Source organism: Gracilinanus agilis, chromosome 2, assembly GCF_016433145.1.
Source record: "Gracilinanus agilis isolate LMUSP501 chromosome 2, AgileGrace, whole genome shotgun sequence".
In the NCBI taxonomy this organism is placed as follows: domain Eukaryota; kingdom Metazoa; phylum Chordata; class Mammalia; order Didelphimorphia; family Didelphidae; genus Gracilinanus; species Gracilinanus agilis.
In genome coordinates, this window is record NC_058131.1 from 121539246 (window position 1) to 121554031 (window position 14786).

The window sequence follows — 14786 nt, forward strand, 5'->3', positions numbered from 1 at the left end:
CAGTATGTTGTAAACAAGAACTATAAAACATTTAGGAAGAAAAATAAACTCAATTTCATGTCTTTCTGTGTGCAGATACATAGATATACATATATACACATTATATAATATGTAATATACAGGTATATTATGTATAGCTGTATATATAATGTAACATACATATATTTACCAACATCCCTGATTCACAAAGTTGAAATAGGTACATATGGAAAATCTTACACATAACTATGGACAGATGTTGGATATAAATACGCACAGACACAATTTCCTAATCTATGTACTTTCCTCAACAAAACGTTAAGTTCCTTGAGGCCCAAGACCATGGCTTGTTTTTGAACCCTCACTGCCTAATGAATGTTTGTTGTGGGTGCAGAAAAGAAATTCGAGTTGGAGGAAAGAAGACCCAGTTTCAAATTCTACCTTTGTAACTCTTAGCTGTAACCTTTGTGTGTGTAAAATTTCTCATTAGCCAAAATTAGAATAATTACCCACCTGATAAAGCTAGAATATCAAAGGTATTGGGGGAGGGGCAGGGCAATTAATTAGGTGTTAACGTGCGATTTGCAAACTTTGAAGTTAAGAGGGACAGGGCACCTGGTCTGGGTCAGGAAAACTGTGTGACCTTGGGCAAGTCACTTAACCCTGTTTGCCTCAGTTTCCTAGTCTATAAAATGAGTTGGAGAAGGAAAATGACAAATTGCTCCCCTACCTTCTGCCGAGAAAACACAAACGAGGTACCAGAAAGTCAGACAAGACTGAAACATGAGAACCACATTATTGTTGTTGCATTGAAATGCTCTAGATTGGCCACTTGAGGCTTTGGGATTGGAGAACAAGGTATGCCACAGAGGCAAGACAGGAGGGGGGAGGGGGGCTGGAGATTGGCGGAAGGGGAGGGATGAAGTTCCTTCTCCACTGTAGTGGCAGAGAGATCTCTTCCCCAAGTCCTGCATCTGCCCCTCTGACGTAAAGAACTGGTTCCGCCCCTCTGCTAGTAGCAGCCAATCCTCAACCTCCCTTTAAGCCTCCGGTCCGGTCAAGATGGCGAAGACGCTCGCGAAGGCCCTTGCTCAGTGCTAGTGCCGGTGTCCTCCCCCGCCCCCACCTCCCGTGAAAGATGTGACGGGAGAAGAGAGAAAAAGAAAGCGCGGCGGGAGGGGGAGGCCTCGGCCGAGGGACAATGCTCAGTCGGCGGAGGAAGCTCAGGGAATCTCCCGGCCCCAAAGAGACTCCGGCCCCGCCGCCTCCTCCAACGCCGCCGACCCCCTTGGCCAGGGACGAGGAGAGGCCGCCGAGTAGGCGGTTGCGGGGCCGGCGGCGGGTGCTGAGAGAAGTGGCCGTGGCTTCGGAGAGCTGTGCTTCTGTCAATAAAAGAACCGAGGGTGAGGCCGTAGGGCGGCCCAGCCGCTGCGGGGCCACGGGTGCAGCAGGGAGGCAGGCCGTAAGCGCGCCCTCGAGAAGGCTGGGAAGGGGCGGGGGATGCGTTCTGCTAGTCCATTCAGGAAACATTCCCAACCATCCTTTTACTCCCGGACGTGCCCAGACTGCCGCGCCACCTCTCGGGCGCACCCCTGATATGGGCCCCCGCGGCTTCCGGTTGGATTATTGTGGGAGGGAAGTCGGCGTACCTGACTGGCTGGGAGCTGGAACCTGCTTACTCTAGATACTAGCTTGAGCAGACTTGGGCTGGGTTGGTCCTAGGAAGGGAGGAGTTCACCCCCAGCCCCTAAATGCAGAGGAGGCCTCAAGTGCAAGTTGGGAAGACCTTCGTTTGCACCACGTTTGAACGAACTACAGATTCTTGATGATTGGCACAATAACGTGAAAGTGCTTCTTATTTTAAATTTGCATTAGTGCATATGGCCGACGTTCCAATTAAATGTTTTTTACCAGTAAATCTTGGTGAGAGGCTATACAAATGCCTTTTAATCCAAGAACACGGATTTTTTTTAGGATTAATTGTAATAATGAGGTTTTTGTTTTACAGATTTAGTTTCAAATTCTCCCCCCCCCCAAAAAAAAATAAGGTTATCTTGTAAATTCAAAGGTAAAGGCAAAAAAATTCCATTTAATCTGTAATCAACTTGCAGAAAAAATTTTTAATTTTTAAATGGGGGAAGAGGAAGTGATAATCTTGAGTATTGAAGTAATGGGAGTATTACAGTCATTTTTTTATACTGAAATCCTCTGAATTGGGGGGGGCCTAGTGGCCTAATTTTCCATTGATAATAAATAAGAAACTACTGAGTTTTGCATTTAAATAACAAATGTTTGATAACCTGATATGTGTAGAGTATATGCATGGATATAACATTATAAACTTCATGATTATATGAATTCTATTTTGAAGGAAATTATCAGTCTATATACAAAGTAAAGAAATCAAAGACATTTAGTTATTGTTCATTTATATGAAGTAACCCTTTGAATGCAATAATAGTTTATTACATTTTATATTTTTACAGAAATGTGCTTGTATAAAACTCCAAAGAGATTGTTAAAAACCAGTTTTCGATCACCTATCTTCAGTTCCCCTTATAATGATATTGATGGACAGCAAGAAATATTTTGGGATCCAAATTCTCCAACAACCTGTCAATTAGGTAACGTGTAACTGGAAATCTTTTATATTAGACTGATATTTTATAATTAGGCTTTAGTGATAATTATTTGATAAATAATTTCAGCACCTTGCACAGAGCAAATATTTTTATGACAATGTTGACCCTTTTTTATCCAAAGCATACTGTGATAGGGAATAGTCATGGACTTAAGTGTGGTATTTAAATCTCTTTTCAAGGAGTCTTAGTTTTAAAACCTTAATCATATTCTTTTATAATTTATAGAAATACTTTTTGTATTTTTAGATGAAAGAAGAAATAAACAACATGACAGGAGATGTAGTGTTGCAATTTCAGATATTGTTAATCGTATTGCTCCTCAGGTAAATATAAATTATTACTTTTACAGTTTAATAATAAAGCAATTACTAACTTAATAAGTCACTTAACCTCTGGGAGTTTTACTTTCCTCCTCTGTAAAATGGCTATCATTTTCACACTATCTTCCTCAAGAAATTGTTGTGACAAGGAGCCTTGGTAAACCATGAAATAATATATATTAACTGTATATAACACTTAACTGGTGTGAAGAAGTATCATTATTTTGCCCTTTATACAAATAATTATTTCCTAGCCTTTGTAATTTTTTTGCATTTCACACAAATCATGCATAAGAGATTCTTACATAGTAGAACTGTATTCTTACTCCACTGGTAAGGGATATTTTAGAGAGGGTTCTTGCTTAGCTGCAGGTTGAACTATAAATGACTTTTGTGGTCCCGAATCTGGAATTCTGAGAATAGCATATGTTAGTTTATATAAACATTATCAAAATCCTTTTGATTTTTTTACTTGTCATGCTTTTCAAGTTATTAGTAGAAAAGGAAAAACTAAATCTAAAAATCATATTGAAGTATTTCCTGTACCAACTCCGTACCATCTATCTACTCAAAAATGTTATTCCTAAAGACTAGCCGTATGTTAAAATCTTTTGCCAAATTAAATAATTTTTACAAAAATTATATCTCTCTCTTTTCTCTGCAGTACCTGTTACTAGTATTAGTGGAGTCACTTAATTGTTAAATATCCTTTGTGTCAGTAATCAGTTAAAACACTTTGTTTACATTCTATTAGATTGTCAAGAAATAGTAAGAAGTCAGTGTAAGACTCTAAAACACTTTGTTTACATTCTATTAGATTGTCAAGAAATAGTAAGAAGTCAGTGTAAGACTCTTTTTTTATTTTTTTTTGTCTTACATCTAAGCATTTATATCCATCTTTTTGCCATTTTCTATCAGGTGTCCACATTGAAAGAAGCATGGGATAGTCAAGTTATGTGCCTCTTTAAATTAGATATTGTATTTTGTCTATAAATCATATTTGTTCACATGGTTATGAGATCACTGGCAATTTACTGGAGGAGACCAGAGAGGGAAAGAAAGTATTTTTCTGGATCCTATAAAATACCTGAAATTATAAATAACTCAGTTAAAACAGCTATACTTCTGCTAGTTCAGCATCCCATATGTTTTGCCTTAGAAATTCATTTTACAAATAGCTCATTAAATAGCATTTATCCCATAATACCACTTTCTCTGTAAATTAACAGAAAGAGCTTCATTAATTGTATGTGTCTGTATGAAATGAGAAAATCATAATTAAATGTTATTGGAATGACAACTTAAACACTGATAGATACCTGAGGAAAGCATTGGTCACCCTACCTGAATGGCTTAGAAATTAAAACTCACATTAGGAAGTGGCAACAGCATGGATTTTTCTTTTTTCCTTTATTGTTTAATTTTTAAATAGTTTATTATTTGTAAATTTATGAACTTAAATACCAGAAAAGAGCATTTCCATGGTATTCAGCAGAACACCAAAAAACAATTATTTATGAAAGTTTCCATTTCACTCCACTTTTCCTTTTTCAGAATTAATAACAAATTCTATACAATACTTTCAAAGCTTTCTTTGCTTGCTTCTGAACTTCCTCTTATTCTCTTCTGTACATTTTTTAGAATGCTTTAGTTACCTTTGCAATGCATCACTATTGCCCTAATCTCCCCACTATTAAAAACTCAGAGCAAACAAGAAAGAAAGAAACCAAACTGGTAACAAATAATCATGGCCAAGCAAAGTTAATATACATAGTCGTTTCTTTCTTCACTTTATGTCTTCACCATTCTGTCAGGATTTTGGCATTATGCTTCATCATATTTCTTCTGGTGATTTGGTTGGTCTTTTACCTTGATCAGAGTGCTTAAGTCTTTTAAAATTGCTTTTCTTTACCTTGCTACTATCCTTATTTAAATTGGTTTCCCCTATTAGATTCTACTCAGCTTTTCAAATTAAGTTATTCGTGGTTGTAAAAATTTTTTTTGGCATTTTGAAATATTGTATTCCAAGGTGTCTTTTTTTTTCTTTTTTAGTAGTACCAGTCATTTTTGTTTCATTTTAATCCCCTAGGACTTGAACTACTTCTTCCTAGATACTTGCAATATTTTATCTTTGATTTGGGAGATCTAGATTTTGGTCATGAGAGTAATTGGACTTTTCTTTTGGATTTTCTTTCGGAAGGTATACAGTGTATTCTTTCTATCTTCATTTTGTTGTTAGGCTTTTAAATTTTAAGTAGTTTTCATTTCCAATGAATCTAGTGTTGAATATAAGTCCATAGGTCTGTGGTGGCGAACCTATGGCACCCATACCAAAAAGAGCACACAGAGCCCTCTCTGGGCACGCCTATAGTTGCCTGCAAGAATTTGTTACTAGAAAGCCAGAGGGACTTAGGCGGAGCCACTCCCATCCCCTTCTCCGTAAGCCTGAGGACATTCCCTTGCCCCTCTTCCCAGCAGCCAATGGGAGCACTTCCTCCCTCCCCTGTGTGGGGAAAAGTGCAGGGTGGGGAGCCACTTGCTGTGAATGGCCACAAGCTGCATGAGGGTACAGCACAGACAGCAGCCTGTTGAGTCTATCATGAAAGAAGTTCCTATGTTAGAGTAGGAGAGGAACTAGATTTGAAGGAAGCATAACTCAGTATGATGCAGAGCACTGGGGCCACTCTCCTCCCCTCTCTCCATGCTTACCAGCCCCGCCCAGCAACTCAATGGGAGCACTTCCTTCCCTGTTTGGGGTAAAGGTGGAGTAGGGGGGCAACACTCCGTCTTAGGGGTGGAACGGTGGGCACAGCACAAGGTTTGGGAGTGGAGGGCTCTGTACTCCATCTCTAAAAGGTTCGCCATCACTGCCATAAGCTTTATCATGTTACTTAGATAAAATTTTAATGATTCTTAAATTGTCTCCTAACCTACTCCCTATCCACTTTTTTTATTCCTTACGCCTTCCCTTATACTCTGCAATCTAGTGGCAATGATCTCTTCATTTCCCCAAATAAGATTTCCATCTCCTAACTGGCTGTCCTTTATTCATGCAATGCTTTCTCTTCTCTGCCTCTGGCTTTTCTAGCTTTCTTCAAAGCTAAATTATCATTTTCTATGCCTTCCCTCTGTTGATTATTTCCAATTTATCTTGTATGTACCTTATACCTAGTTGTTCACATGTTCTCTCTTCTTTTACATAGTGAGCTCCTTGTGAAGGCATATCTTTTGCTTTGTTTGTTTCCCTAGTGCTTAGTACAGTGGAGATGCTTAATAAATGCTTATTAGTAGCTATCTAGCCAGTCTACTTGTTTTCCTAGATTGGTGCTTGCTTTGCTGGCAACTCTCTCAGCTCAGTTTTTGTGTTCTCTTCATTTTAATAATTAAAATGAGTGTGTCTATTATTTAAAAAAATCTTTCTCTGAAAACAATATGCCATACTATTGGCACAGTAAAAAAAAAAGCTAATTAAAATGAGATTTAAAAATTTTCTCAAGAAATTTAGAATTGACAATCCATACAGTATTGTCCAATCTTCAGTGGTTAGTCATTGCCAAAAGACTATCTTCCTCATTCTTTTCGGAATTGATATGGTAATGCTAACCTCTTAGAAACATACTAGATTCAATAGCCAGCTATAGACAAATTTTGAAGTAGATTAAAAATAACATTTGCCACCCATCCTCTCTTCCTATTGGACAATTCCTACCTAATACCCCCTTTATCCTCTGATCATTCCTTACTAAAATAAAGCTTAAATAAGGCAATAACTCTTGTTTTTAAAAAGAACTTGACTGGGTAACTCAAATCTGAAATGGTTAAGAGAATGTCAGCCAGTGTTACAGAAGTATCTTTAGGAGAATATCCCTTCATTATGTTCCTTAAATCATATTTGTAAGGTAAATACTTAATTTTCCCTGTTCCCTCGCACACCCATTGATAACCTATACCAGTCAATTCTGTGCATGGAGGCACATAATTTACATGTACACCCATACCTACACACATGAAAAGCATTATCTAAGAATCTCTTTTATTGAAAAATGATGACTTCTGATAAATACCTTTCACAAATGCTGTTTTTTACTTTTAATGATCTGGGCTATTTTTTGTACATTTTAAGAATTATAATGTACTCTTGCATCAGACAAAAATAATGGCAGCCAGCTCTCTAATCCTTTGCAGCTAGGTTGCATAATGGATAGAATATTGGACTTGGAGATAGGAAGACCTGAATTTAAACCCCTCCATAGACACTAGCACTGTGACCATGAGCAAATCATTTAATTTCCATGAGTCTCAATTTTCTCAGCTACAAAATGGAGATAGTAATATTACTTTCCTTACAAAGTTATTTTGAGGATCAAGAGGTCACATAAAGTGCTTTACAAACCTCAGAATGCTATATGAATGGTATCTATTATTAGTCCTATACATGATTTTCTAGATCCTTTTGTTTATCATAAATTTTGTACCAACTTTAGTTGATAGAAAATATTTATATTTGTAATTCCTGTTTAAGTACAATCTTTATTTTAAGGATATTTCAATAAAATGAAATACTAAGTAGAAAAACCCATCATGAAACACTTCAGCTGGGTGTTGGGGTATATAATTATAATTCCTCTTAATGGGGAAACTGAAGCTAGCAAATCACTTGAGCTTTGGAGTTCTGGGACAGAGTAGAGTAAAACAAATTGGGTATCCACACTAAGTTTGTGGTTAGCCCCCCTTAATGAATGACTCTTGACTGCCTAAGGAATAGTCAATTGGCTTAGATTGGAAATAAAGCACATCAAAGTTCCTAGGGCATGGGATTATTTCTAGCAATAGCTGTTGCAATTGCAGGTTGGCTGAAATAGGAAAACAAAGAGGAAAAGAGAGAAATTTTTTTTATTGGTTTTTGAAAAGTACTTTCACCATTTCTTATTTCAGATATTTAGGGAGTTTATAGTCTGATATATTTTTAAAAATCAAATATTTGTAATTCATATTGTTAGGATGTTAAATGCAATCATTGTTAACATTCGTGAATCTAATTTCCAAGGATGAAAAACCAACAACAGACTCCCTTCTAGATATGTGGATTGGTGAAGGTGCAATTCCATGTACTCCTGATATAACAAAAATAAAGTCTAGAACAAAAACCAGCTATATAAGGTAAGTTCTGCTTGGTTTTGTTTTTCTAAGATACTGGGAACTGAATAATTGTTGAAAATAGATATTTTAGGTATTAATATGTTATAAAGTTTAATATTTTCCATTAGTTTTTTTCTCTTTTTGAATTTAGTTCTAAGGTATTGAGATGTTTAAGCTATACTAAAATATTTAACTTCACAGTAATTTTAAAACCTAAATTTAGAATATTTTCATAAATATCTAAATTTTTCTTGATGGCTATTTTACAGGTTTAAAGCACAAAGTAGTGAAGAAGAACTTATAAAATTGGCTAAACAATTTGATAAAAACATGGTGGAGCTAGATGTAAGGCAAGAACAAGAAAATGAAACTTGTGATTTTGTCCAGACAATTTCAGAAGCAGAGATGTCAAATAATTGCAAAGAAGATGCACAGATACAGGATCTGCAGTCAGTCTCTGATAAAGTCCCTGAAACAGATATTGCTGTGATAATGAAAGAGAATTCCAATATCTCTAGGGAAGAAAATTATAAAAATAACAGTCAAACTACTTTTGATCCAAATGCTGAAGCAGCCCTTACTGCTCTTTTTGATGGTTCAACACAGAAATGTAGTGGCCAGTTAAGCCAAGGTCTGTCTAATGTTTCTTTTACTACCACTCATAATATCCATGGCAAGAATAACACTTTGAAAGAGGAGATAGAAAATTCTACTGAAACTGTGGTCATCGAGAAACACGTGAATAAAATTTCACACCAACAAAACCTGACTCCATTGTCAGTTACTTCTGCATCAGACTCCCTTTTAATGGCAAAGTCAAATGTAACTTCCTCTTTTGCAAAGTCAGAGATTTTCAGTAAGCCTGGGAAGGTAGATGTTAGCATTGATTTTGACGATGATGATGACTGGGAACACATGCTAGCAGATGATGCTTTTGTTATGCAAATTTCTCAAGCCCCTGAACTTTTAACTACTTCTGAAACATCTCAACTAATTCTTCAGAAAGATATTTGCCTATTAACTGCCAATAAAAATGATAAAGCTAAGGTAGGACTAAATGGAAATTTGTCTATTGGTAAAAGTCTTTCAAAAAACTTACAAGACCTTCCTTCAGAGACAAATAACAAAGATTTCCCTGCTCCTACAAAAACTCTATTTCCTCCAAAGCCAAATAATGAGTCCACGGAATTGGAATCTACTGAGAATGATATGAAGTTTGAGAGAAATTTCAATAAGACAAGTTTTCCCAACAAAATTCCAGATTATCCTGAGCTTTCTATTGCATCTAATATTCAAAAGGCAAAGGAACTTAATTGCCCTAAATTTGGACCAGATATAAAAGTTTCTGCAAAGGAGTCTGCTTTGGTGAAAAGACATACCAATCATCAATTACAAACTGGAGGAGACAGAGAAAACTGGCCTAATTGTTATCAGTCATTGAATGTGCCTGCTAAAACAAATCCTAATAACTCTACAAGAATATCTAGCAAAACCAGTTTTCATAATTTAAATCAGAAGGATGCAGCACAGCAGTGTTCTGTATTTGATGACTGGAATGATCCTAAGCTTGCTACTGAAGTTATTGAAGCATGTCATGAATTAGAGAAATCTTGGGATGCAGATGATGATGATGATGATGATTTGCTTTACCAAGCATGTGACCATGTAGAAAAGCTTACCCAGCAACAGGACTTAAAAAAAGACAACAAAGAGTCTGAAAATAAGCAAATGGTCAATTATAATTCCTCTTTGGGGTTAGAAACTAATTCAATTACATCCGACAAAAGATGCCAGTTGCTGCAAAATAAACATTTGAACACAGACAATGTTTCTGCAAATGAAACAACTTTTAGAGAAATTATACAAACAGACAAGTTAACATGTAAAGCGGGTACAAGTTATGAAAATTCTACAAATACTACAGGTATTAAAAATCTGAGTGAAGAGTATAAGTACCCAAATTATCATAACAGTAATCAACATGTTTCTTGGAATAATTCTAATGTTCCAGCAGGAGTGAACAAATCCTCAATTTCTATAGGAAATTTGAGTTTGGGAATACATTCAGGCCACATGCGTACAGACATTCCTCCTTATTCAAGAAATTTGCACAATCAGAACCTTTCTCATAGTGTAATAACAACCCAGACTCATTGCCATGTTAACAACACATCAGTTCCAACATCCTCAAGTTTCTCTTTCACAAAGATTAAAAATCCTCAGACTCTTCCTCATTTTAGTCACAATAGTGTAACACCAGGAAGTAAATCTGACCCCAAAATTTTGCAGCATTCAGAGAAAAGCAAAACTCAGTTTGTCAATTCTTTGCTTGGGGAGAATGTATCACCACAACTTTTGAAGAGACAGTTTTCTGAATCTCATAAACAATCTACAAAAGGTATGTACAAAAATTTATTTTAAGAACTGTTGTCTTAGACCTGTGTTGGTGAATCTATGGCACATGTGCTGGAGGTAGCTGTTTCCCTTCCCTCTCCCCAGGCATGAGAACATTTCTCATATGACCCTTGTCTGTCCAGAAGCCTAATGGGAGCACTTTTTCCCCTATCTGGGATAAGGTGGGGGGCTCACATATAATGTGAGGATTGCAGTTTGGGCACTCGGTATCTAAAAGGTTTGTCATCACTGTCTTATATACCTGTTCTACATACTGGGGCTAGAGGTACAGTTTGAGATATTTATAGCTATTATAATTAAGTCATCCAGCTATAATTCTATAAAAATGAGACTGTTCTGTTATCTACAATGATAAATTCTATTGAGAAATTGTCTCATTAGGACTTTTGTTCAAATCCTACCATTAGGTGAAATTGTTGAAATGAGTTACAGCCTTAGAGAAGTTATTTAGCCATTTTGTGCCTCAGTAAATTCACTAGGACTTAACTAAAACTTGGGAAAATGGTCAAAACACTAGATGGCCTATATTTGAGTCTTGGGTCTACCAGTTATTACTTGTATTGTCCTAGCACAACCTCTGGGGTTCAGATTGCTCTTGCATTAGGAATTAAGATGTTTCTGTAGTACTTTGCAAGAAACTGAGATAACGTACTTTCTGGTGTATATTATATAGGAACTTGAAGAGCTGAGATGGGATGGAAAGACTAGAAATTTCTTTATCTTGTACTGTTACTTGAAGTTAATTCCAAAACCAAATGTTAGTATATGTTGCATTGTTTGCCGTTTTGGATAAACTAACCACCCTTGATAATCCTATGACTATGGATGACTGAAAAATAACTATAACAGTTTTTTAAATACTGTTTCCCTTAGTATTCCTTTTTGTGATACTAGGCATTAAGTCATTCTAATTACGGAGCTCATAATCATCTTAAAGGAAAAAATTTTTGACAGTAATTAAAGGAAATAAACATAACAGGTATGACCTGGTCCTGATTGTCAAGGCTATTTACCTCCAAAGAGTGGTCCAATTTATAATACAGTAAATAGAGTTCTGACCTCATTACCCAGATGTTAGTATAAATTAAATTATTTTCTTGCTGATAATATTAGGGATTTCTGTTTACTGCTCTGTAAAGCTAAGCTATATGAAGTAGACAGTTTCATTCTATTGAACATATTCACAGAATATTTTAAGCATGATAGTCTTTCATCAAAAGGTAATATTTAAGCCAGAAACATTTTTACTAATTTAAAATATCATGGTTCTATAGAAAACATCAATACAAATTTCTACTAGATACTGGTCCAGTATTTTAAGTTGTCTGGGATCTAACTCAGATTTCATCTCACTTTTTCATATTGTGATAAATTTTAAGAATTAAGTGTTTGGCATTAAGATCTTTGACTCTTTACATGGGTGGGGAGGTTGAATGTTTATTAATGGGATTTTCTCCCTTTATCTACTTTACTTGAAAGACTTGGGACAGTTTTCCAACATAGCTATCAGAATTTATGTACCCAAAGTTGTAGTATGGCACATAGGAATACATTGATACTTTAATATGGTTAAAAATGTTTTAAATTTTGCTTTAGATCTCTAATTTATTTTATTCTACTTGTCATTAATTTTAAAATACTTATATGTATATTATAACCTTTAAATGCTATTAACTCATTCCAAGTATTGGTTGTTTCTCTCTCTCCAGAAATGATGTAAAGACAGTCTCGTACACTTGTTCAGTGATATAAAGATGGGTTATAAAAATAAAAGACATGATAAAGTGAATTAAAATTTTTTAAATCTTTAAATTTTAAAACCAGATAACAATGATATAAATTTCACTTATTGCTTTGACTACTCCCCAAGAGAGCATCAAGTAGTTAAAATATATATTTATTAAGATAACTAATCTTTAAAACTACTTTACCTTTCCTGAGCAGCAAATTAAGGCTTGAAAAGGCCAATGAAGGAAAGGTTGCAAAAATATCTCCCAATATAAAGAATATCAGGATTTTTATATGTTCTTTGGAACTATTTTTTTTTTAATTTTTCTTTATTTTAAACCCTTAACTTCTGTGTATTGGTTCCTAGGCAAAAGAGTGGTAAGTGTAGGCAATGGGGATCAAGTGACTTGCTCAGGGTCATACAGCTGGGAAGTGGCTGAGGCCGGATTTGAACCTAGGACCTTCTGTCTCTAGGCCTGACTTTCAATCCATTGAACTACCCAGCTGCCCCAGAACTATTTTTTTTTATCTCCTTAGTACACAATGTAAGTTCTCAGTATTAAAATTGAATTTTTACCTTTTGTGGTTCTACTTTGCATTTTTTAATATTGTAAAACACAAACTAGATGCAATTGGTCATAATGGTTGGGTAGTCGAATGTTATTTGGATCTAGTGAACATTGCCATATTAGATGAATACCCATAACACTCAATACAAAGACTGTATATTGGTTTTCTTCTCCAGTAGCACTTAATCTGTGTTTACCTCTGTTATCTAAACCAGTATGGCAGATATGTATAGTATGGCATTATGTGCAGAATAATAATATTTGAAATGTACTTTTCCCAATTCATTTTAAAAACTTAAAATCAGTCTTTTTAATTTGCAGAAGAAGAAGAAAAAAATAGAAAATATTCTCCTGAAGAGATTCAGAAAAAGAGACAAGAAGCTCTGGTTCGGAGAATGTCTAAAGCACGGACATCATTTGTGAATACAGCACATTCTTAATGTTCTGCATGAAAAAATATTTTTGAAAGAGAAGTTGTGTTAAAGACTTTTTACATCTTTCCTTGATAGCAAATATTATTTGTTTTTTGGTTTCTCTATGAGAAATTTGATCCTGAATTATAAAGCATGGACTTCTATTTTATTATTTAATGTTTACAATTGTAAACGAATGCTTCCTCCCAAATATATAAATAGTAGTTAACAAAAGTTTTTGCAGAGTCCAAAAAGGTTGCAAGATTTAAAATGTTCATGTACATCTTAATTATGTACTACTATAAGTTTACGAGCAGAATTGTTCATTTTTAAACTAATTATGGAGAATCATCTCTGAGAGAGGTGAAACTAAATTTTGTGAAACAGGTAACTTTTTTTTCTATTACAGTTGGATCTTAACAATGTGATAATGGCCTGGTTTTCGAATTTTTTGTTCAGTATTTGATTTGTTTAATATTTTTAATAAGTTCTCAAATTTTGATATTACTTGTTTGGGGGGTATTGGAAATAAAGTATTTAATTCCATTGTAAACTAATTAATAAATATTTTTCAATTTCAAACTTGAAATGTATTTGAATTTCAGTATCTCTTAAAACATTATTCCCTTCTGAATTTTTTCTGTTTAAGAAACTATATATAACCAGTTCAAAGTCTAGTTTAGGAAGTCTAGTTGGGTATTTTTTTGTTGTTCTTTTTAATGTAAAATGTTAGGGACAGCTAGGTAGCAGAGTGGCTAGTGAATGCCAGGCCTGGAGTTTGGAGGACCCAAGTTCAAATTTGACCTCAGACACTAGCTGTATGACCCTAGTCAAGTCTCTTAACCTCAATTGCCTACTCCTTATGGTACTTAATTTCGATTCTAAGACAGAAGGTAAGGGTTTTTAAAAAAATAAGCATTAAATGTTAGCTATCAAAGTATCCTAGCCATGTATACATGCTGTATTGTTGAAGACTAAGCTGATCTCTAGAACAGGCTTTTTTGGGACTTCTTGGTCCCTTTGGCAATCTGAATTCTATGGACCTCTTCTTGGTATGACTTTTTAAATGCAGAAAATAAGGTACATAGGATTACAAAGGAGGCTAATTATATTGAAATTCAATTATCAAAATGCTTTTTAAGAAAGTTCATTGACCCCAAGTTAAGAACTTTTGCTATAGATTGCTAGAAGAAGAGACTCTCAAGTGTCCCAGGGCTTGATGCAATTGTGGTTACAACGCCATCCTCAGACAGGAGGATCTAAAGAACCTCCAATAAAGAACTTTTCCATTTGGACATTTTGTCCATGACATGTATTCCTGTTTTTGCCTCCTTGGATATTGATAATTATAATGGGGTAGGAGTAGGAACTACATTTGTTATGTTATTGGCATAGGGAAGTGCCAAGAAGAATGTCCCTCTCTTGATGCAGTCCAGCACCTTCTCTGATGCTTTAGAGTTGTCTAGAGCCGTAAGAGGCAAGTGATTTGCATGGCACAGTTGGTGTCAGAGGGAGGACTTCAATGGAGGTCTTTTTGGCCCATAACTACTACACTGTGCTACAAATACATTATACAGTGCA

The 14786-nt window shown here is 35.4% G+C and overlaps 1 protein-coding gene across 1 annotated transcript; it reads left to right on the forward strand.

The window, feature by feature from the left end:
- Positions 1-857: 857 nt before the first annotated feature.
- ETAA1 (ETAA1 activator of ATR kinase) lies at positions 858-13765 on the forward strand. Its single transcript, XM_044660695.1, has 6 exons — positions 858-1382; positions 2466-2603; positions 2868-2944; positions 7989-8101; positions 8350-10478; positions 13114-13765. Exons 1-6 carry the CDS (start codon positions 1181-1183, stop codon positions 13230-13232), a joined length of 2778 nt encoding a protein of 925 aa, XP_044516630.1. The 5' UTR covers positions 858-1180; the 3' UTR covers positions 13233-13765.
- The last annotated feature ends 1021 nt before the right edge of the window (positions 13766-14786 follow it).